This window comes from Oncorhynchus mykiss, chromosome 16, assembly GCF_013265735.2.
Source record: "Oncorhynchus mykiss isolate Arlee chromosome 16, USDA_OmykA_1.1, whole genome shotgun sequence".
Classification (NCBI taxonomy): Eukaryota; Metazoa; Chordata; class Actinopteri; order Salmoniformes; family Salmonidae; genus Oncorhynchus; species Oncorhynchus mykiss.
Window position 1 is genome coordinate 72,618,882 of NC_048580.1, and position 22,673 is coordinate 72,641,554.

At 43.3% G+C, this 22,673-nt stretch overlaps 1 protein-coding gene across 8 annotated transcripts; it reads right to left on the reverse strand.

Moving 5' to 3' along the window:
- Positions 1-1,844: 1,844 nt before the first annotated feature.
- Positions 1,845-22,492, reverse strand: LOC110492693 (nuclear transcription factor Y subunit alpha). Of its 8 annotated transcripts, none has more exons than XM_036947733.1 (10): positions 22,340-22,492; positions 21,272-21,362; positions 20,845-20,928; positions 19,498-19,644; positions 19,134-19,310; positions 12,742-12,919; positions 12,406-12,560; positions 11,771-11,944; positions 4,260-4,370; positions 1,845-2,306 (listed from the first exon to the last, which is right to left on the reverse strand). In XM_036947733.1, exons 2-10 carry the CDS (start codon positions 21,338-21,340, stop codon positions 2,241-2,243), a joined length of 1,161 nt encoding a protein of 386 aa, XP_036803628.1. In that variant the 5' UTR covers positions 21,341-21,362; positions 22,340-22,492; the 3' UTR covers positions 1,845-2,240. The 8 variants fall into 8 exon arrangements, with proteins under 8 accessions (XP_036803628.1, XP_036803630.1, XP_036803629.1 ...); XM_036947735.1 differs by lacking the exon at positions 22,340-22,492 and adding an exon at positions 22,216-22,324; XM_036947734.1 differs by lacking the exon at positions 22,340-22,492 and adding an exon at positions 21,575-22,209.
- Positions 22,493-22,673: the final 181 nt, after the last annotated feature.

Below are 22,673 nucleotides of genomic sequence, written 5' to 3' on the forward strand. Positions count from 1 at the left end.
AAACCTTTCTGAAAAGTAGTGTTGGGGTCAATTCCATTTCAATTCAGTAAGTAAAGTGAAATTCCAATTCTCCTCTGTTTTTTCTATGAGAAGTGCTTCCAAAAACATTCTTAACGAATATCCATTTTACTTGAGAATCACTATGGACCAAGGCTTCTATAAAATGTTGCCTGTTTCAACAAACAAGATGCATAACTACCATCATTTTTTTTTTGTGACTCCGACAGCTGAATTTGTAAACAGTCTCTTCTTCAGTAAAATACACACACAAAAAAATTAAGACCAACGAAATGTATTCTGCAACTAAACCACCATCAGTTATGACCTGCTTTAGCAAACATGAAGTCATCGACCAGGGTTTTACTGAAGGCAAAAAAGCATCTCATAGTTGTAACCGTAGTATTGGTTTCCAGGACACAGCACAACGGTTCCAGTAAAAGGTCAAGGGTTGAAGTTCATTCATAGTGACCCTTCATGGAGAAATCCCAGTTATAGAATAGAGGCAGAGCCTTATATGGGCGATCATGGAGAAATCCCAGTTATAGAATACAGGCAGAGCCTTATATGGGCGATCATGGAGAAATCTCAGTCATAGAATACAGGCAGATCCTTATATGGGCGAGGGGTAAGGTTGGGCAGTATCAAGATTTTCATAATGTCACACCGTTTCTGTACCATACTGGGTATTACTGGAAATGCACATAATGGGCGCAATTAAAATGATAATATTTGTTTTATATAATATATATATATACAGTGGGGCAAAAAAGTATTTAGTCAGCCACCAATTGTGCAAGTTCTCCCACTTAAAAAGATGAGAGAGGCCTGTCATTTTCATCATAGGTACACTTCAACTATGACAGACAAAATGAGAAAAAAAAAATCCAGAAAACCACATTGTAGGATTTTTAATGAATTTATTTGCAAATTATGGTGGAAAATAAGTATTTGGTCACCTACAAACAAGCAAGATTTCTGGCTCTCACAGACCTGTAACTTCTTCTTTAAGAGGCTCCTCTGTACTCCACTCGTTACCTGTATTAATGGCACCTGTTTGAACTTGTTATCAGTATAAAAGACACCTGTCCACAACCTCAAACAGTTACACTCCAAACTCCACTATGGCCAAGACCAAAGAGCTGTCAAAGGACACCAGAAACAAAATTGTAGACCTGCACCAGGCTGGGAAGACTGAATCTGCAATAGGTAAGCAGCTTGGTTTGAAGAAATCAACTGTGGGAGCAATTATTAGGAAATGGAAGACATGCAAGACCACTGATAATCTCCCTCGATCTGGGGCTCCACGCAAGATCTCACCCCGTGGGGTCAAAATGATCACAAGAATGGTGAGCAAAAATCATGACAATGATCCCAAACACACCGCCCGGGCAATGAAGGAGTGGCTTCGTAAGAAGCATTTCAAGGTCCTGAAGTGGCCTAGCCAGTTTCCAGATCTCAACCCCATAGAAAATCTTTGGAGGGAGTTGAAAGTCCGTGTTGCCCAGCAACAGTCCCAAAACATTACTGCTCTAGAGGAGATCTGCATGGAGGAATGGGCCAAACTACCAGCAACAGTGTGTGAAAACGTTTGATCTCTGTCATTGCCAACAAAGGGTATATAACAAAGTATTGATTTAAACTTTTGTTATTGACCAAATACTTATTTTCCAATTTGCAAATAAATTCATTAAAAATCCTACAATGTGATTTTCTGGAATTTTTTTCTCATTTTTGTCTGTCATAGTTGAAGTGTACCCCTGATGACAATTACAGGCCTCATCTTTTTAAGTGGGAGAACTTGCACAATTGGTGGCTGACTAAATACTTTTTTGCCCCACTGTGTATATATATATATATATATATATATATATATATATATATAATTACGCAATAAACAATTTAGGCAAGAGGGTTGAGTGTTCTTAATCCAGGATGGGATTGACTGTCTTTACAGTAACCAAGAAGCTTGATCTTGACATCTAGCCACTTAGCGAGCAAGTTAGCAAACCAAATGCATAGCTGGAGCCCTGAATAGGATATCATCTATTTGACACTTTTGAGATTTCTAAGCAGTGCTGTAGCATGCACCCCCCAAAACAAAAATATTATAATATATATATTTTTTAAACGGTATTAAAAATCATACTGTCGGTATTTGGAAACACCCCGGTACACGGTTTATCGGCCAAGCCTAGCGAGAGGTGTATATACGGAGGAAGACATTGTCGGGGTGTCGAATGCTATGAAACACGGACCATCTGAGCTACAGAGTCTTCTCCTGCCTGGGCGGCCAGCTCTGCCTGTTGCTACAGGGAGAGAAGGAGAGAGCAAGAGAGAGGGGGGAAAGATGTAAGGATACCAGTCAACACATGCAACCAAAAACATTCACTAGTTAAATGTCTATACACCCATTACACAGTCATCAATGCCTCAAAATTGCATCTCAAAAGGGAATACATTTGATATGTTTTTTTTACTGATCTACACAACCCAATCCGCATTTTCAAAGTAAAAAAAAAAAAGTTACTCTTTATTTATTAATAAAATAATTTCTTCAGCTTTCTTCGTAGCGTACGTCTTCACGGCCCAGAGTTAATGCCTGTTGGAATCCCCAGCCCATCACAGCTGTGGAATCATTTTGAATAAGATTTTACCTACAGTGTCTTCAGAGAGTATTCTCACCCCAAGACTTTCTACACTTTGTTGTGTTACAGCTTGAATTTAAAAATGGATCAAATTTAGATTATTATTTTTTTAATTCACACAATACCCCATTAATGTTAAAGTGGAAATATGTTTTTTTTTTTTAATGTTTACAAATTACACTGAACAACGGGTATAAACGGAATATGTAAAGTGTTGGCCCCATGTTTTATGATCTGAAATAAAACACACACAAAACTCTTATTTCTCTCAAAATTTGGCAACACATTTGTTGACGTCGCCAAGATAATCCATCCAACTGACATGTGTGACATTAAGAAGCTGATTAAACAGCATGAGGCCACTCTAAATGTTGCATTTTTGTCACACGAAACAATGCCCACAGATGTCTCAAGTTGTGAAATGGGAAATGCAATTGGCATGCTGACTGCAGCCCTATTTTAACAGTAAAATACAACAGTAACTGGATTAGTTTGCACATAAAAAATATTTTGAAATCACAACATTTTTAGATAAAAACGTGTTATTGAATACCTTTTCAGTCGTCTAATACACCTCTTAAAGCTGCAATATGTAACACATAACATGACACTTTGTATTCGGGACAAAAACTTTTTTTTTAATGAAACGGTAGATCTGCTCTATGTGCGCTATTTCTTTGTTTCCCGTTTTTAAGTTTCGTTTTTGAACACCAGATTCAAACAGCCGAAAATACAATATTTTTGTGTTATTGAAAATATATTTTAGATGTTTTTTTTTAGCGGTTTAGATGGTACACTGATTCTCTACAGTACACTTGCTTTCTTTGTTGTCACAAACTGAAATTAGGCCAAACTATTATCATTTTTGCAAACAGGAAATGGCGGAGCGATGTCTGCATAGTGGCACCTTTCACAAAGCACTGAATTTTGAAGTGATTTTTGTGAGGCTTGATTTTGCTGTGGCTATTATGACATTTTGCATGGCGATATGCAACGATTTTTGTTGAAATTGTCGTGAAAATTGACGTGTGGCTTGATTGAACCATGACTTGGCAATTTTATGCGGAAATAGTGCTGTTTTAAAAAAAATTATTTAACCTATATTTAATTAGGAAAGTCAGTTAAGAACAAATTCTTATTTACAATGACGGCCTACCCCGGCCAAACCCTCACCTAACCCGGACGATGCTGGGCCAATAGTGACGCCAATAGTACTGTGAAGTAGTGCCTTAGACCGCTGCACCTCTCGGGAGCAGTGATTGGTCAAATTAACAAGCCCTTGCATAATCTAAGGGGAATTTGAGATGTATTTTTATTTTTAAATGCAAATCGCAGAACCCTGGAACACTGGAATGACATTGAATTTGTTTCTATTGTGACGCCAAATCATGGGCTAGTGCCACCAACTGAAAAACGTATTGGCACCAGTGAATTGTTGTCTGTAGCCCTGGATTTATGTGTATTGTATATAGCCTGAAGAACTTAGTAAGGACTCTTCACTTCAAATTGTATAATGGCGGTTATGGGGAGAAGGCAGATTGAGGCAGCCAGTAGGAGCTCAAACAATCCCTTGTTCAATTTCTGCTTTTGGTTCCCCCTCTCCAGCTCTCCTACCTGGGCCAGAGCCAGGGCCATCTCCTCCCTCTCCTTGGGAGAGAAGAAGCGTCCTCCGTCTCCCCTCTTGCGCTGCATGGCGTGGCGGTGACGGGACTCATGCAGATATTTCTGTCAGAGAGAGATCGAGAGAAAGAGAAAGAGAGAGAGAGAAAGAGAGAGAGAAAGAGAAAGAAAGAGAGACAGAGAAAGAGAGAGGTGTTAGTCACTAACTGATGCTGCGTTCGTAACCATGCTGGGGGGGTGGGAATTTACCGTAAAATCGTAAATACTAGTTGCATTCGTGTGATTTTAACTCATTGAGAAACACTGATAGGCTAATGAACTAAAAGTACAGCTATCATGCTTGTAAACAAATTGTTGAGTTCAAAAACTCAATTTATAGATTGTTTTTTATAAATACAGTTTTTTTTGTTGCATTTAACTGCCAACAATGCTGTTATAGAAGCCATTTTCTTAGTAGGTGACATTAGAGAACCCCATGTGTGAGAAGTGGGAGCTCAGGATGATCGTCAGTTTCCCACTAGAGTTGCAGCGATGTGACAAGATTGAAATTGGGGAGAAAGAGAGGGTAAAATAAAAAATGAAATAAAAAAAATAACATTAATAATAAATAAAAGGGCATTATCATAATGTTTTACAATTTCACAGTATTATTTCAACCAAATAGTGTAGAAGTATATACAACACACAGGCAAATCATGTTTTTGACTGCACTGGGCCTTTAAGTAAGCGCAACACTGGGTGCATATAGAGAGCGGGTACTACTTGTTTGCTGAAATGGGTGCAAGATGGAAGCTAGTAACGTGGTTCGAGGCCTTTCACAAGGTGCTGAAACCCCCTATTCACAACCACCGAGACGCAAATAAAAAAACATATAAACACGTTGCTAAGAAAAGCCAAACTAACCGACGGTAGTTTGCAGACGGTAAGATACACACGTACGGTAAGAGATCGTTAACTAGGGGCTGTGCGTTCCCTGTGGAAACGACGTGGAAGGTGCGTTCCACAACACGCTGGCAGAGCGGAACTGACCTACCGAGTTGCATTATTTTCCAGAGAACGCATAGATCTCCGGGTTGATTATCCCTTTTATACCATGGCTATAATTCAACACATTTATTAACGCCCCCCCCAAAAATGTGATCAACATCCACTGAAGTAGTAGTACAGTAGTTGCCTTGGTAACCAAACAGACTTGCTAGTTTGGCTAACCAAACCATCAGTCCTATAGCTTGCTTTTATTATGAAAATCGAATTCAACAACGCCAATAATGTTTTCAATTCGACTTCTGCTTTCAAAAGCAGCTCAAACATAGAACATGTAAAAAAAGGACTGCAACAGTCCTGCTCTGAGAGACACTGCATAGACTATCTGACTAACAAACACACAGTCCTGCTCTGAGAGACACTGCATAGACTATCTGACTAACAAACACACAGTCCTGCTCTGAGAGACACTGCATAGACTATCTGACTAACAAACACACAGTCCTGCTCTGAGAGACACTGCATAGACTATCTGACTAACAAACACACAGTCCTGCTCTGAGAGACACTGCATAGAATATCTGACTAACAAACACACAGTCCTGCTCTGAGAGACACTGCATAGACTATCTGACTAACAAACACACAGTCCTGCTCTGAGAGACACTGCATAGACTATCTGACTAACAAACACACAGTCCTGCTCTGAGAGACACTGCATAGACTATCTGACTAACAAACACACAAACACACAGTCCTGTTCTGAGAGACACTGCATAGACTATCTGACTAACAAACACACAGTCCTGCTCTGAGAGACACTGCATAGACTATCTGACTAACAAACACACAAACACACAGTCCTGTTCTGAGAGACACTGCATAGACTATCTGACTAACAAACACACAGTCCTGCTCTGAGAGACACTGCATAGACTACCTGACTAACAAACACACAGTCCTGCTCTGAGAGACACTGCATAGACTATCTGACTAACAAACACACAGTCCTGCTCTGAGAGACACTGCATAGACTACCTGACTAACAAACACACAGTCCTGCTCTGAGAGACACTGCATAGACTATCTGACTAACAAACACACAGTCCTGCTCTGAGAGACACTGCATAGACTATCTGACTAACAAACACACAGTCCTGCTCTGAGAGACACTGCATAGACTACCTGACTAACAAACACACAGTCCTGCTCTGAGAGACACTGCATAGACTATCTGACTAACAAACACACAGTCCTGCTCTGAGAGACACTGCATAGACTATCTGACTAACAAACACACAGTCCTGCTCTGAGAGACACTGCATAGACTATCTGACTAACAAACACACAAACACACAGTCCTGCTCCGAGAGACACTGCATAGACTATCTGACTAACAAACACACAGTCCTGCTCTGAGAGACACTGCATAGACTATCTGACTAACAAACACACAGTCCTGCTCTGAGAGACACTGCATAGACTATCTGACTAACAAACACACAGTCCTGCTCTGAGAGACACTGCATAGACTATCTGACTAACAAACACACAAACATACAGTCCTGCTCTGAGAGACACTGCATAGACTATCTGACTAACAAACACACAGTCCTGCTCTGAGAGACACAGCATACTATCTGACTAACAAACACACAGTCCTGCTCTGAGAGACACAGCATACTATCTGACTAACAAACACACAGTCCTGTTCTGAGAGACACTGCATAGACTATCTGACTAACAAACATACAGTCCTGCTCTGAGAGACACTGCATAGACTATCTGACTAACAAACATACAGTCCTGCTCTGAGAGACACTGCATAGACTATCTGACTAACAAACACACAAACACACAGTCCTGCTCTGAGAGACACTGCATAGACTATCTGACTAACAAACACACAGTCCTGCTCTGAGAGACACTGCATAGACTATCTGACTAACAAACACACAGTCCTGCTCTGAGAGACACTGCATAGACTATCTGACTAACAAACACACAAACACACAGTCCTGCTCTGAGAGACACTGCATAGACTATCTGACTAACAAACACACAGTCCTGCTCTGAGAGACACTGCATAGACTATCTGACTAACAAACACACAGTCCTGCTCTGAGAGACACTGCATAGACTATCTGACTAACAAACATACAGTCCTGCTCTGAGAGACACTGCATAGACTATCTGACTAACAAACACACAGTCCTGCTCTGAGAGACACTGCATAGACTATCTGACTAACAAACACACAAACACACAGTCCTGCTCTGAGAGACACTGCATAGACTATCTGACTAACAAACACACAAACACACAGTCCTGCTCTGAGAGACACTGCATAGACTATCTGACTAACAAACACACAAACACACAGTCCTGCTCTGAGAGACACTGCATAGACTATCTGACTAACAAACACACAGTCCTGCTCTGAGAGACACTGCATAGACTATCTGACTAACAAACATACAGTCCTGCTCTGAGAGACACTGCATAGACTATCTGACTAACAAACACACAGTCCTGCTCTGAGAGACACTGCATAGACTATCTGACTAACAAACACACAAACACACAGTCCTGCTCTGAGAGACACTGCATAGACTATCTGACTAACAAACACACAAACACACAGTCCTGCTCTGAGAGACACTGCATAGACTATCTGACTAACAAACACACAGTCCTGCTCTGAGAGACACTGCATAGACTATCTGACTAACAAACATACAGTCCTGCTCTGAGAGACACTGCATAGACTATCTGACTAACAAACACACAGTCCTGCTCTGAGAGACACTGCATAGACTATCTGACTAACAAACACACAAACACACAGTCCTGCTCTGAGAGACACTGCATAGACTATCTGACTAACAAACACACAGTCCTGCTCTGAGAGACACTGCATAGACTATCTGACTAACAAACACACAGTCCTGCTCTGAGAGACACTGCATAGACTATCTGACTAACAAACACACAGTCCTGCTCTGAGAGACACTGCATAGACTATCTGACTAACAAACACACAAACACACAGTCCTGCTCTGAGAGACACTGCATAGACTATCTGACTAACAAACACACAAACACACAGTCCTGCTCTGAGAGACACTGCATAGACTATCTGACTAACAAACACACAAACACACAGTCCTGCTCTGAGAGACACTGCATAGACTATCTGACTAACAAACACACAGTCCTGCTCTGAGAGACACTGCATAGACTATCTGACTAACAAACACACAGTCCTGCTCTGAGAGACACTGCATAGACTATCTGACTAACAAACACACAGTCCTGCTCTGAGAGACACTGCATAGACTATCTGACTAACAAACACACAGTCCTGCTCTGAGAGACACTGCATAGACTATCTGACTAACAAACACACAGTCCTGCTCTGAGAGACACTGCATAGACTATCTGACTAACAAACACACAGTCCTGCTCTGAGAGACACTGCATAGATTATCTGACTAATAAACACACAGTCCTGCTCTGAGAGACACTGCATAGACTATCTGACTAACAAACACACAGTCCTGCTCTGAGAGACACTGCATAGACTATCTGACTAACAAACACACAGTCCTGCTCTGAGAGACACTGCATAGACTATCTGACTAACAAACACACAAACACACAGTCCTGCTCTGAGAGACACTGCATAGACTATCTGACTAACAAACACACAGTCCTGCTCTGAGAGACACTGCATAGACTATCTGACTAACAAACACACAGTCCTGCTCTGAGAGACACTGCATAGATTATCTGACTAACAAACACACAGTCCTGCTCTGAGAGACACTGCATAGACTATCTGACTAACAAACACACAGTCCTGCTCTGAGAGACACTGCATAGACTATCTGACTAACAAACACACAGTCCTGCTCTGAGAGACACTGCATAGACTATCTGACTAACAAACACACAGTCCTGCTCTGAGAGACACTGCATAGACTATCTGACTAACAAACACACAGTCCTGCTCTGAGAGACACTGCATAGACTATCTGACTAACAAACACACAGTCCTGCTCTGAGAGACACTGCATAGACTATCTGACTAACAAACACACAAACACACAGTCCTGCTCTGAGAGACACTGCATAGACTATCTGACTAACAAACACACAGTCCTGCTCTGAGAGACACTGCATAGACTATCTGACTAACAAACACACAGTCCTGCTCTGAGAGACACTGCATAGACTATCTGACTAACAAACACACAGTCCTGCTCTGAGAGACACTGCATAGACTATCTGACTAACAAACACACGGTCCTGCTCTGAGAGACACTGCATAGACTATCTGACTAACAAACACACAAACATACAGTCCTGCTCTGAGAGACACTGCATAGACTATCTGACTAACAAACACACTGTACTTTTCACCGTTCAATTCTACCGTGCAAATATACTGTAGGTTACAGGGAAATAATGCAGGCTCTAGAATGTCCTTCAAGAGAGAGAATGTCCTAGAATGTCAGAGAAGCCCTTCAAACCTTCTCCAAACAACCGGTTTTCTCGGGCTTTATCACTTTTATCACAATGAGTTACCAACATATTCAAAAATAATGATTGAAACATTTTCATTAAAACATTTTTTTTTTTTACAACATAATATTTCATCCTTTCACGAGATATAGTCTCAACACAAATCTAGGGTTTGTTTTTAAATTTATTTTTTATCTGTTATTTTACCAGGTAAGTTGACTGAGAACACATTCTCATTTGCAGCAACGACCTGGGGAATAGTTACAGGGGAGAGGAGGGGGATGAATGAGCCAATTGTAAACTGGGGATTATTAGGTGAGCGTGATGGTTTGATGGCCAGATTGGGAATTTAGCCAGGGCACCGGGATTAACACCCCATCTCTTACGATAAGTGCCATGGGATCTTTAAAGACCGCAAAGAGCATTTAACGTCCCATCCGAAAGACGGCATCCTACACAGGGCAGTGTCCCCAATCACTGCCCTGGGGCATTGGGATATTTTTTAGACCAGAGGAAAGAGTGCCTACTGGCCCTCCAACACCACTTCCAGCAGCATCTGGTCTCCCATCCAGGGACTGACCAAGACCAACCCTGCTTAGCTTCAGAAGCAAGCCAGCAGTGGTATGCAGGGTGGTATGCTGCTGGCATACCCAAACCGGCTGGTTGTTTCGTTATATCGGTTCGTTTGCCAGATAAGCGACCCAGTTGTTATGTCTATTAGTTCTACATCTCTGGACGCGACCCAGTCGTTCCTTCTAAATGTTCCGTTGTCATGATGGCTGGCAACGTTGTTTGGTAGCTAGCCAACTAGCAGTGCAGCCAGAGTAACAGTAAAGAGTAACAGTAAAGTAGCTGCGAATAAATAAAAAAAATAGAACAAAACCGAGAAAATTGGATGGCCATTACATTTCTTGACACTTATAAATATAGTTTGTTTAAGCTGTTTTCTAGTGATTTGTTTGGTTGGTATACATCCATAACGATGTGCGATTTCACCTGACAATGAACATTTGCTCTCTCGCCAGGCCACCGTTCAGAAGAGATAGCCAACTACAACAGCTAACACAATAACTTAAAACAGAAGCTGAAAAGACAAACTAGCTGCATTTCGTGTTTTTTTATACATTTATTCGTATATAGCCATAAAAATTAGTCTAATTCGTGATTTCGACTGTCTAAGAAAAGCTGTCTGCCTCTCTCTCTCTTCCCGACATTCATTACTATGGGTCAGCTGGAGATTGAATTTCAATATTGAAACGATGTTGCAAATGTCGGAGAGACAGACAGCAAGGTTTATACAAATCTCTGCTGTTGAAAACCAAATGTTAGTCTAAAATAAATGTGAGATAATGTCTAGATGCTTTTTATAGTGGAGATCAAGTTTATAAATTGTCTTGCTGGGCTGATGAGACAGTGGATTGCGCAGTCAGATGGAACAGAGTAAATAGCCATTTTCAATTTCATAGATCGGTACCGGTGCCCCCTGTATAACCTCCTTATTGTTATTCTTATTGTGTTATTTTTGTATTATTACTTTAGTCTAGCTTGGCGCGGGCCTGTCGTCACACACTAACCCAGGCTACACACCCTCCTCTCCTTGGGGATCTTGCCCTCTTCCTCTAGCTTGGCGCGGGCCTGTCGTTACACACTAACCCAGGCTACACACCCTCCTCTCCTTTGGGATCTTGCCTTCTTCCTCTAGCTTGGCGCGGGCCTGTCGTCACACACTAACCCGGGCTACTCACCCTCCTCTCCTTGGGGATCTTGCCCTCTTCCTCTAGCTTGGCGCGGGCCTGTCGTCACACACTAACACTAACCCGGGCTACTCACCCTCCTCTCCTTGGGGATCTTGCCCTCTTCCTCTAGCTTGGCGCGGGCCTGTCGTTACACACTAACCCAGGCTACTCACCCTCCTCTCCTTGGGGATCTTGCCCTCAGCCTCCAGCTTGGCGTGGGCCTGTCTTTACACACTAACCCTAACCCAGGCTACTCACCCTCCTCTCCTTGGGGATCTTGCCCTCTGCCTCCAGCTTGGCTCGGGCCTGTCTTCTCTTCAGGATGCGATGGTACTGTTTAGCATTGACATACAGAGGTTCCTCCTCTAACATCTCAGCCCCGGGTAGAGGGATACGCTGCATAGCAGGCACCGCACCTCCACTAGGCATCATCTAGCAGGGAGAGAGAGGAAAAGAGACATACTAGATAGAGCCTCTGGCAAGGAGGAGAGAGAAGGATAGAGAGAGTGTGTGGGGGGGGGGGGGAGAAGAGAGACACTGCATAGACTATCTGACTAGCAAACACAGTGATCGCTGTGTGTGTGTGTTTGTGTCTGACCAAGGCTAATTTGCAACAATTATTTCTGATCAAACACCCCATACCACAGAGATAAACTATTGTGTAATATTTAATTATATGACCTCACTGAGTCGAAGTACTAGCCCACTGCAGGCTCTATACTAACCCACTACAGGCTCTATACTAACCAGATACTAACCCACTACAGGCTCTATACTAACCAGGTACGAACCCACTACAGGCTCTATACTAACCAGGTACGAACCCACCGTGCCCCAACCCCCTCAGTGATCTAGGTAATAGGATGTCTGGGTATCTCTGGTTAGGGCCTTACCATGACCATGCCACCAGCGTTCATCATGTTGCCTGAGACTGGCAGGGTGACGGTCACAGTGCCCTGCTGTCCACTGTTGGTAGTGGTGGTGTTGGCACCCCCTGTCTGTACCATTTGGGCCCCCGCCAGGCTGCCTGCTGGGATGGTGATCATTCCTGGGGAGAAAAAGCCTTCTTATCACCACCACCTTCACCATTTTATTTGTGTGTGTGTGTGTGTGTGTGTGTGTGTGTGTGTGTGTGTGTGTGTGTGTGTGTGTGTGTGTGTGTGTGCGGACAAGCGTGCGTCCAAGCATGTCGGTGTGTATGTGTGTGTGTGTCCATACTGTAAACATACCCTGTTGCAGGACGGTGCCATCTGCGTTGACTGGCTGGTAGACGATGGTCTGTCCATCAGCCGTCTGAGCCAGCTGCTGGCCCTGTTGCAACTGAATCTGCTGGCCCTGTTGCAACTGAATCTGCTGGCCCTGTTGCAACTGAATCTGCTGGCCCTGTTGCAACTGAATCTGCTGGCCCTGTAGGAACACACAGGACAGGGTCATATACAGTATGACGACAAGTAAAGTAAGTAGCCTTGGCTTGTGCGAGCCACAATGGCTCATAGGAGCATGAGCATCTCTCTTGTTTCTGTCGTGTGGGGCAGCTTGATGTACCAGTACAGGGACAGGACGCTAGTCTATCGCAGGGCCTTACCCCTGATCGATCTCCTTAATGCTATAAAAATATAATTAAAAATCTAAATACAATGTTATTTGGTCACGTACACATATTTCGCAGATGTTATCGTGGGTGGAGCTAAATGCTTGTGTTCCTAGCTCCAACAGTGCAGTAATACCTAGCTAAATGCTTGTGTTCCTAGCTCCAACAGTGCAGTAATACCTAGCTAAATGCTTGTGTTCCTAGCTCCAACAGTGCAGTAATACCTAGCTAAATGCTTGTGTTCCTAGCTCCAACAGTGCAGTAATACCTAGCTAAATGCTTGTGTTCCGAGCTCCAACATTGCAGTAATACCTAGCTAAATGCTTGTGTTCCTAGCTCCAACAGTGCAGTAATACCTAGCTAAATGCTTGTGTTCCGAGCTCCAACATTGCAGTAATACCTAGCTAAATGCTTGTGTTCCTAGCTCCAACAGTGCAGTAATACCTAGCTAAATGCTTGTGTTCCGAGCTCCAACATTGCAGTAATACCTAGCTAAATGCTTGTGTTCCTAGCTCCAACAGTGCAGTAATACCTAGCTAAATGCTTGTGTTCCTAGCTCCAACAGTGCAGTAATATCTAACTAATTGCTGGTGTTCCTAGCTCCAACAGTGCAGTAATATCTAACTAAATGCTTGTGTTCCTAGCTCCAACAGTGCAGTAATATCTAACTAAATGCTTGTGTTCCTAGCTCCAACAGTGCAGTAATATCTAACTAAATGCTTGTGTTCCTAGCTCCAACATTGCAGTAATACCTAGCTAAATGCTTGTGTTCCTAGCTCCAACAGTGCAGTAATACCTAGCTAAATGCTTGTGTTCCGAGCTCCAACATTGCAGTAATACCTAGCTAAATGCTTGTGTTCCGAGCTCCAACATTGCAGTAATACCTAGCTAAATGCTTGTGTTCCTAGCTCCAACAGTGCAGTAATATCTAACTAAATGCTTGTGTTCCTAGCTCCAACAGTGCAGTAATACCTAACAATACCCAAATCCCAAAAATAAATAGAAAGAAATTAAGAAATATAGAATATAATTTTAAAAAAATACAAAAAAAATAGTGTATATATCTATCAGACTGAACCAACAAGGGGGGTTTTGCCCATTGAAGGGTATATACAGTGGCAAGACAAACTATGTGAACCCTTTGGAATCACCTGGATTTCTGCATAAACTGGTCATCACATTTCATCTGATCTTCATCTAAGTCACAACAATAGACACATACAGTGTGCTTAAACTAATAACACAAATTATTGTTATGTGTCTTGTCTATATTGAATACATCATTTAAACATTCAGTGTAGGTTGGAAAAAGTATGTGAACCCCTAGGCTAATGACTAATTGGAGTCAGGAGTCAGCTAACCTGGAGTTCAATCAATGAGACGAGATTGGAGATGTTGGTTAGAGATGCCCTGCCCTATATTTAAAAAAAAATGTAACTCTCAAAATTTGAGTTTGCCATTCATAAGAAGCATTGCCTGATGTGAACCATGCCACAAACAAAAGAGATCTCAGAAGACTTAAGATTAAGAATGGTTGACTTTCATAAAGCTGGAAAGGGTTATAAAAGTATCTCTAAAAGCCTTGATGTTCATCAGTCACGGTAAGACAAATTGTCTTTAAAATTGAGAAAGTTCCGCACTGTTGCTACTCTCCGTAGGAGTGGCCGTCCTGCAAAGATGACTGCAAGAGCACAGAACAGAATGCCCAATGAGGTTAAGAATCCTAGAGTGTCAGCTAAAGACTTACAGAAATCTCTGGACCATGCTAACATCTCTGTTGACGAGTCTACGATACGTAAAACACTAAACAAGAACGGTGTTTATGGGAGGACACCACGGAATAAGCCACTGCTGTCCAAAAAACAACAACATTGCTGCACGTCTGATGTTCTCAAAAGACCACCTGGATGTTCCACAGCGCTACTGGAAATATATTCTGTGAACAGATTAAAGTTGAGTTGTTTGGAAGGAACACACAACACTATGTGTGGAGAAAAAAAAAGGCACAGCACACCAACTTCAAAATTTCATCCCAAATGTAAAGTATGGTGGAGGGAGCATCATGGTTTGTGGCTGCTTTGCTGCCTCAGGGCCTGGATAGCTTGCTATCCGACGGGAAAATTAATTCAAGTTTATCAAGACATTTTTCAGGAGAATGTAAGGCTATCTGTTTGCATTTTTTTTTTTATGTATTTAACTAGGCAGGTCAGTTAAGAACAAATTCTTATTTACAATGACGGCCTAGGAACAGTGGGTTAACTTCCTTGTTCAGGGGCTGAACAACAGATTTTTACCTTGTCAGCTCGGGGATTTGATCTAGCAACCTTTCGGTTACTGGCGTAACGCTCTAACCACTAGGCTACCCTGCTGAATTGAAGCTCAACAGAAGTTGGGTGATGCAACAGGACAACGACCCAAAACACGGAAGTAAATCCGAGGGTTCACAGTTTGTCCACCCTGCACTGTGAATGTTTACATGGTGTGTTCAATACACATGAAAACGTATAAGTGTTTGTGTCGTTAAATTTAAGCAGACTGTGTTTGTATATTGTTGTTACATTTTATGATCAGTTTATGCAGAAGTCCAGGTAATTCCAAAGGGTTCAAATCTTGCCACTGTACACACACAGGCCAGTTTATTAGGTACACCCATCTAGTACCATGTCCAGCCCCCGTTGCATACAGAACAGCCTTAATTCTTCAGGGCATGGAAATATTACTCAATTTGAATCAAGGGACCTAACGGGGGGGCCAATGAAACGTTCCCCACACCATCACACCACCACCATCCTGTACTGTTGACACCGGACAGGATGGAGCCACGGACTCATGCTGCTTACGCCTAATCATGACTCTGCCATCAGCATGACGCAACAGGAACCGGGATTCGTCGGACCAGGAGATGTTTTTCCACTCTTCCAATTGTCCAGTGTTGGTGATGGCGTGCCCAACTAGCCCTGCTTCTTCTTGTTTGTAGCTGATAGGAGTGGAACCAGGTGTGGTCGTCTGCGGTAATAGCCAATCCGTGACAAGGACCGGCGAGTTATGTGTTTTGTAATTTCCCCTGTCTCTTCTTGCCGTTTTCCTTCGACCCTCTCATCAACGTGCTGTTGTCGCCCACAGGACTGTCACTGACTGTTTTATCTGTTGTCGCCCACAGGACTGTCACTGACTGTTTTATCTGTTGTCGCCCACAGGACTGTCACTGACTGTTTTATCTGTTGTCGCCCACAGGACTGCCACCGACTGTTTTATCTGTTGTCGCCCACAGGACTGTCACTGACTGTTTTATCTGTTGTCACCCACAGGACTGTCACTGACTGTTTTATCTGTTGTCGCCCACAGGACTGTCACTGACTGTTTTATCTGTTGTCGCCCACAGGACTGTCACTGACTGTTTTATCTGTTGTCGCCCACAGGACTGTCACTGACTGTTTTATCTGTTGTCGCCCACAGGACTGCGGCTGACTGTTTTATCTGTTGTCGCCCACAGGACTGTCACTGACTGTTTTATCTGTTGTCGCCCACAGGACTGTCACTGACTGTTTTATCTGTTGTCGCCCACAGGACTGTCACTGACTGTTTTATCTGTTGTCGCCCACAGGACTGTCACTGACTGTTTTATCTGTTGTCGCCCACAGGACTGTCACTGACTGTTTTATCTGTTGTCGCCCACAGGACTGCCACTGACTGTTTTATCTGTTGTCGCCCACAGGACTGCCACTGACTGTTTTATCTGTTGTCGCCCACAGGACTGCGGCTGACTGTTTTATCTGTTGTCGCCCACAGGACTGTCACTGACTGTTTTATCTGTTGTCGCCCACAGGACTGTCACTGACCTCTTTTATCTGTTGTCGCCCACAGGACTGTCACTGACTGTTTTATCTGTTGTCGCCCACAGGACTGTCACTGACTGTTTTATCTGTTGTCGCCCACAGGACTGCTGCTGACTGTTTTATCTGTTGTCGCCCACAGGACTGTCACTGACTGTTTTATCTGTTGTCGCCCACAGGACTGTCACTGACTGTTTTATCTGTTGTCGCCCACAGGACTGTCACTGACTGTTTTATCTGTTGTCGCCCACAGGACTGTCACTGACTGTTTTATCTGTTGTCGCCCACAGGACTGTCACTGACTGTTTTATCTGTTGTCGCCCACAGGACTGCCACTGACTGTTTTATCTGTTGTCGCCCACAGGACTGCCACTGACTGTTTTATCTGTTGTCGCCCACAGGACTGCGGCTGACTGTTTTATCTGTTGTCGCCCACAGGACTGTCACTGACTGTTTTATCTGTTGTCGCCCACAGGACTGTCACTGACCTCTTTTATCTGTTGTCGCCCACAGGACTGTCACTGACTGTTTTATCTGTTGTCGCCCACAGGACTGTCACTGACTGTTTTATCTGTTGTCGCCCACAGGACTGCTGCTGACTGTTTTATCTGTTGTCGCCCACAGGACTGTCACTGACTGTTTTATCTGTTGTCGCCCACAGGACTGTCACTGACTGTTTTATCTGTTGTCGCCCACAGGACTGTCACTGACTGTTTTATCTGTTGTCGCCCACAGGACTGTCACTGACTGTTTTATCTGTTGTCGCCCACAGGACTGTCACTGACTGTTTTATCTGTTGTTGCCCACAGGACTGCCACCGACTGTTTTATCTGTTGTCGCCCACAGGACTGTCACCGACTGTTTTATCTGTTGTCGCCCACAGGACTGTCACTGACTGTTTTATCTGTTGTCACCCACAGGACTGTCACTGACTGTTTTATCTGTTGTCGCCCACAGGACTGTCACTGACTGTTTTATCTGTTGTCGCCCACAGGACTGTCACTGACTGTTTTATCTGTTGTCGCCCACAGGACTGTCACTGACTGTTTTATCTGTTGTCGCCCACAGGACTGCGGCTGACTGTTTTATCTGTTGTCGCCCACAGGACTGTCACTGACTGTTTTATCTGTTGTCGCCCACAGGACTGTCACTGACTGTTTTATCTGTTGTCGCCCACAGGACTGTCACTGACTGTTTTATCTGTTGTCGCCCACAGGACTGTCACTGACTGTTTTATCTGTTGTCGCCCACAGGACTGTCACTGACTGTTTTATCTGTTGTCGCCCACAGGACTGTCACTGACTGTTTTATCTGTTGTCGCCCACAGGACTGTCACTGACTGTTTTATCTGTTGTCGCCCACAGGACTGCTGCTGACTGTTTTATCTGTTGTCGCCCACAGGACTGTCACTGACTGTTTTATCTGTTGTCGCCCACAGGACTGTCACTGACTGTTTTATCTGTTGTCGCCCACAGGACTGTCACTGACTGTTTTATCTGTTGTCGCCCACAGGACTGTCACTGACTGTTTTATCTGTTGTCGCCCACAGGACTGTCACTGACTGTTTTATCTGTTGTCGCCCACAGGACTGTCACTGACTGTTTTATCTGTTGTCGCCCACAGGACTGTCACTGACTGTTTTATCTGTTGTCGCCCACAGGACTGTCACTGACTGTTTTATCTGTTGTCGCCCACAGGACTGTCACTGACTGTTTTATCTGTTGTCGCAACATTCTCTGTAAACCCCTAGACACTGTGTTGTGCGTGAAAAGCCCAGGAGGCCAGACGTTTATGAGATACTGGAACCAGCACGTTTGGCACCGACGATTCATATCACGCTCAATGTCTCTTAGGTCACTCGTTTTGCCCAATCTAAAGGTCAATCGGAACACCGAATGTATATATATTGCATAGGATTGAAGCTAAACATCTCTGGCCTTGCTGCAGCTGGATCAGTTGACCCATGAATCAGTGTCAATGAGAGATTTGAATTTACATTGTAGTTCGTCATGTGGAAGTTGCACTAAAAATATGTTTGAATTCAGACATAAAATGCTGATGGTTAGCGATGATGTCACATTGTCCCTAAAGAGGAAGTGTGTAATCAGAAGTCTGTATAGGTGTATACCTTTCAGAGTGTGTGTGTGTGTGTACGTCATATGTGTGTGTGTGTGTGTGTGTGTGTGTTTGCGCGTACCTGGTTCTGTCCGGCCGTGATGGCTTGTTGTGGCTGTTGGATGATGATCTGTTGGGGTTGACCCTGCTGTCCCCCTAGCTGTAACATCTGTCCATTCTGCAGCTGGATCTGTTGTCCCCCTAGATGGATCGTCTGACCGTTCTGCAGCTGGATCTGCTGTCCACCCTGTAGCTGGATCTGACAATGAAACATAATCAGATGATAGTGTGCTCATAATATCATTCCAACTCCAGACTCTGGCTCAAATAAATAGGATTCCTAGAATGAGAAAAGACTCTTAAGAACACTGCACTCTGAAAGCATTCTAATTGAATGGGTTCTAGCAATTATATGTCTATGGTTTTCCTCTCATCCCATTCCTCACCTGTTGTAGTCCCTGTCCTCCAGACACAGGCACCTGCATGATGGTCTGTCCCTGTCCTCCCCCCATAGCCTGCACCATGATGGGTTGCCCTGACGATGTGATCAGCTGCCCTCCGCTCACCTGCACCACCAGGGGCTGGCCTTGGACCTGTGGGTGGGTGGGTTAAAGTTGATACATTCATTCCTAGATAATCATATACATTGAGTGTACAAATAATTAAGAATGCTTTCCTTTTCCCCCTCACAACAGATTCAATCCGTCAGGACATGGACTCTACAAGGTGTCTAAAGCGTTCCACAGGGATGCTGTCCCATGTTGACTCTACAAGGTGTCTAAAGGGTTCCACAGGGATGCTGTCCCATGTTGACTCTACAAGGTGTCTAAAGCATTCCACAGGGATGCTGTCCCATGTTGACTCTACAAGGTGTCTAAAGGGTTCCACAGGGATGCTGTCCCATGTTGACTCTACAAGGTGTCTAAAGCATTCCACAGGGATGAAGGCTCATGTTGACTCCAATGCTTTCTACAGTTGTGTCAAGTTGGCTGGATGTCCTTTGGGTGGTGGACCATTCTTGATTCACACGGGAAACTGTTGAGTGTGAAAAACCCAGAAGCATTGCAGTTCTTGGCACAAACCGGTGCGCCTGGCACCTACTACCATACCCCGTTCAAAGCCACTTAAATCTTTTGTCTTTCCCAATCACCCTCTGAATTGCAAACATACACAATCCATTTCTCAATTGTCTCAAGGATTAAAAATCCTTCTTTAACCTGTCTCCTCCCCTTCATCTATACTGATTGAAGTGGATATAACATGTGACATCAATAAGGGATCATAGCTTTCACCTGCACTCACCTGGTCAGTCTATGTCATGGAAAGAGCAGGTATACATAATATTTTGTACACTCAGTGTATACTATAACTCTGTAGTTTCATGTCACAGCCAGAGCGCTGATAAAACACCAAGCGTGTCATTAAAACAGAATATAATTCCTGTTTTAGGACATAAAATTATGAACACATGAACCAGTTGACAGTGTAAGCGTATCATAGCGTGAACAATGGTGAAAAACTCTGGCAAATGGCCATAATGTGATGGTCAATCCGATGTTTCAGACTGTTGCTAGTACCTTCATGGATGACTCGGACTGACTCAGTCAAACCAGTCACTGAGCTGGGGACATGCAGCTCAGAGCAGCGATAGCATTCTAGGGAAGCTAGCACTGAGATGGGGCATGGTAATCATGGTAGGCGAGAGGCATGCTGTACACTGTGACAATAATGCAGTGCGATGTAATACTGTGACCGGGTGACAATGTGACATAGGCAGACGGTCACACCACTACCTGGAGTGTCTGCACCTGCTGGCCAGAGGCCGTCAATACCGGCGCCTCGGTCTGCAGCTGCACAGCCGTCATTGTGCCCTGAGTCTGCAGACAAGGTCATGTTCATTAGGGCACGCAACCGGAAACCGTTTCAAAGCATTTTTGTAACGGAAAAAAATAATCATTTGCATTTCTTATTTAAACAAGCCCCTAAATCCAGGTAGTCCCTCCCTGTTTCGTTCAGTTTTCTGACGTTTAGTGCCTAATGAACAGCTACAGTTCACTTATCCCAGAAGTCTCAAGAGATTAGATTGAATCATTTCATATAAAATGAATTGCCTATAATGACACGTCTCAGTCTAGACTCAACAACATGTATTCAGTTGGTGTACCTCAGTAAAGTCTGGTTGAGATTCACCCAGCTCAGGGTTGAACCGTTGCCACTCACCTGTTGTTGGATCTGTCCATTGGACGTCTGTACGACTATCTGCTCCCCTGTTGAGGTGGTGTACTCCATGGTCAGTTAGTCACAGTCCTTCCTGTCAATTGTCAAAATACAGTTTGATCAATCAAATTAGAGGCATTGTGACAAATTAGGGATACAAAGGGAAAAATCCAATACAAACTGGCATATCAATCCCGAAGGGTCACACAAGCAATCATAGGCTATGAGGTTGTTGTTGCCACATATAACAAGGAAAAATACTGTGATTGATTGTTGGGCCATTAGCTGGACTAGCGAAACAGTCACCATTTCAGCGGACATGTGGAACACAAGCGTTTATGTCTTTTCCGGTTCTTGTTCCCCAGGATTGTAGTCTAATTTAAAGATTCAGCTGAGGCGGGTACATCATCGGATTATCACTCAGTTTGAGTGCAAACATTTCGCTACAACCGCAATAACATCTGCTAAATATTTGTATGTGACCAATAAAATTTGATTTGGGACAATATTTCTTGAAATTAACAAAATGGGCTACATGGTACATCCTGCAGCAAATGAATACAAATGCTAGCTAACGTTAGATTTGTTGAAGGACATCTTGAAGTGTGTGCTTTTTCTTTGTTGTTCGCTAGCTTTACTGTTGCTAGCTACACAGCTAACGTTAGCTAGCTTGAGACAAGGCACAGGTATTACATTAGGTAACTAGCTAGCTGGATAGTTGACTAGCTAGTTAGCTTAGCTAGCAAGTTAAATGTTCACATAAAGAACGGAAGCGTGTTGAAAATGTATAAATATTTGCGTATAACATTAGCTAGTTACAACAACAACAAAAAAAAATCACATTATTTATAGGATTTATTCCAAGCTAACGTTGCATTTAGCATGCAAATCTGTCTCGGTTATGTAACAAGGATTATGTTATACTACAATCATACTGAAATCATTACAGTTCAAAAATACAACAACGTTGATTTGCTTCAACATGCGATTCCTGTATTTTGTAGAGTTAGTAATTTGGTTGGTCAATGACAAACCAATCCGTGCTGACAACAACCATAGGGCTTCTATTACCGTTTCTCTGCTGTCCGGTATCCCTCTGATTGGCTCCAGTTCAGGGTTCCAAAGCCCAATCACCAAAGTGAGCAGACAAAATGGCGCAAATGAAAAACAACAGCGATGTCGAAGAGTTACGCCATGTGATCGTTTAGGCGAAGAACGACGAAGATTGCCGATCTTTACAACCCGACTGATGACGCAATTGTTTCAGTATGTAATGTCCTGCCTGTAGTACTCAGATTATTATTATTTTTTTTTTACTGTTGGATTCAGTTGTGAAAAAAGTACCCAATTGTCATACTTGAGTAAAAGTAAGGATACCTTAATAGAAAATGACTCAAGTAAAAGT

Bases quoted from the DNA above. Each gene is read 5' to 3' on its own strand.
- LOC110492693 (XM_036947733.1), bottom strand. From the start codon at position 21,340: ATGGAGTACACCACCTCAACAGGGGAGCAGATAGTCGTACAGACGTCC. The intron at 19,645-20,844 runs GTAGTGGTGTGA...ACCCACCCACAG, and splicing joins AGCAGGTGCAGACACTCCAG to GTCCAAGGCCAGCCCCTGGT. The intron at 12,561-12,741 runs GTATGTTTACAG...TTTTCTCCCCAG, and splicing joins TGGCACCGTCCTGCAACAGG to GAATGATCACCATCCCAGCA.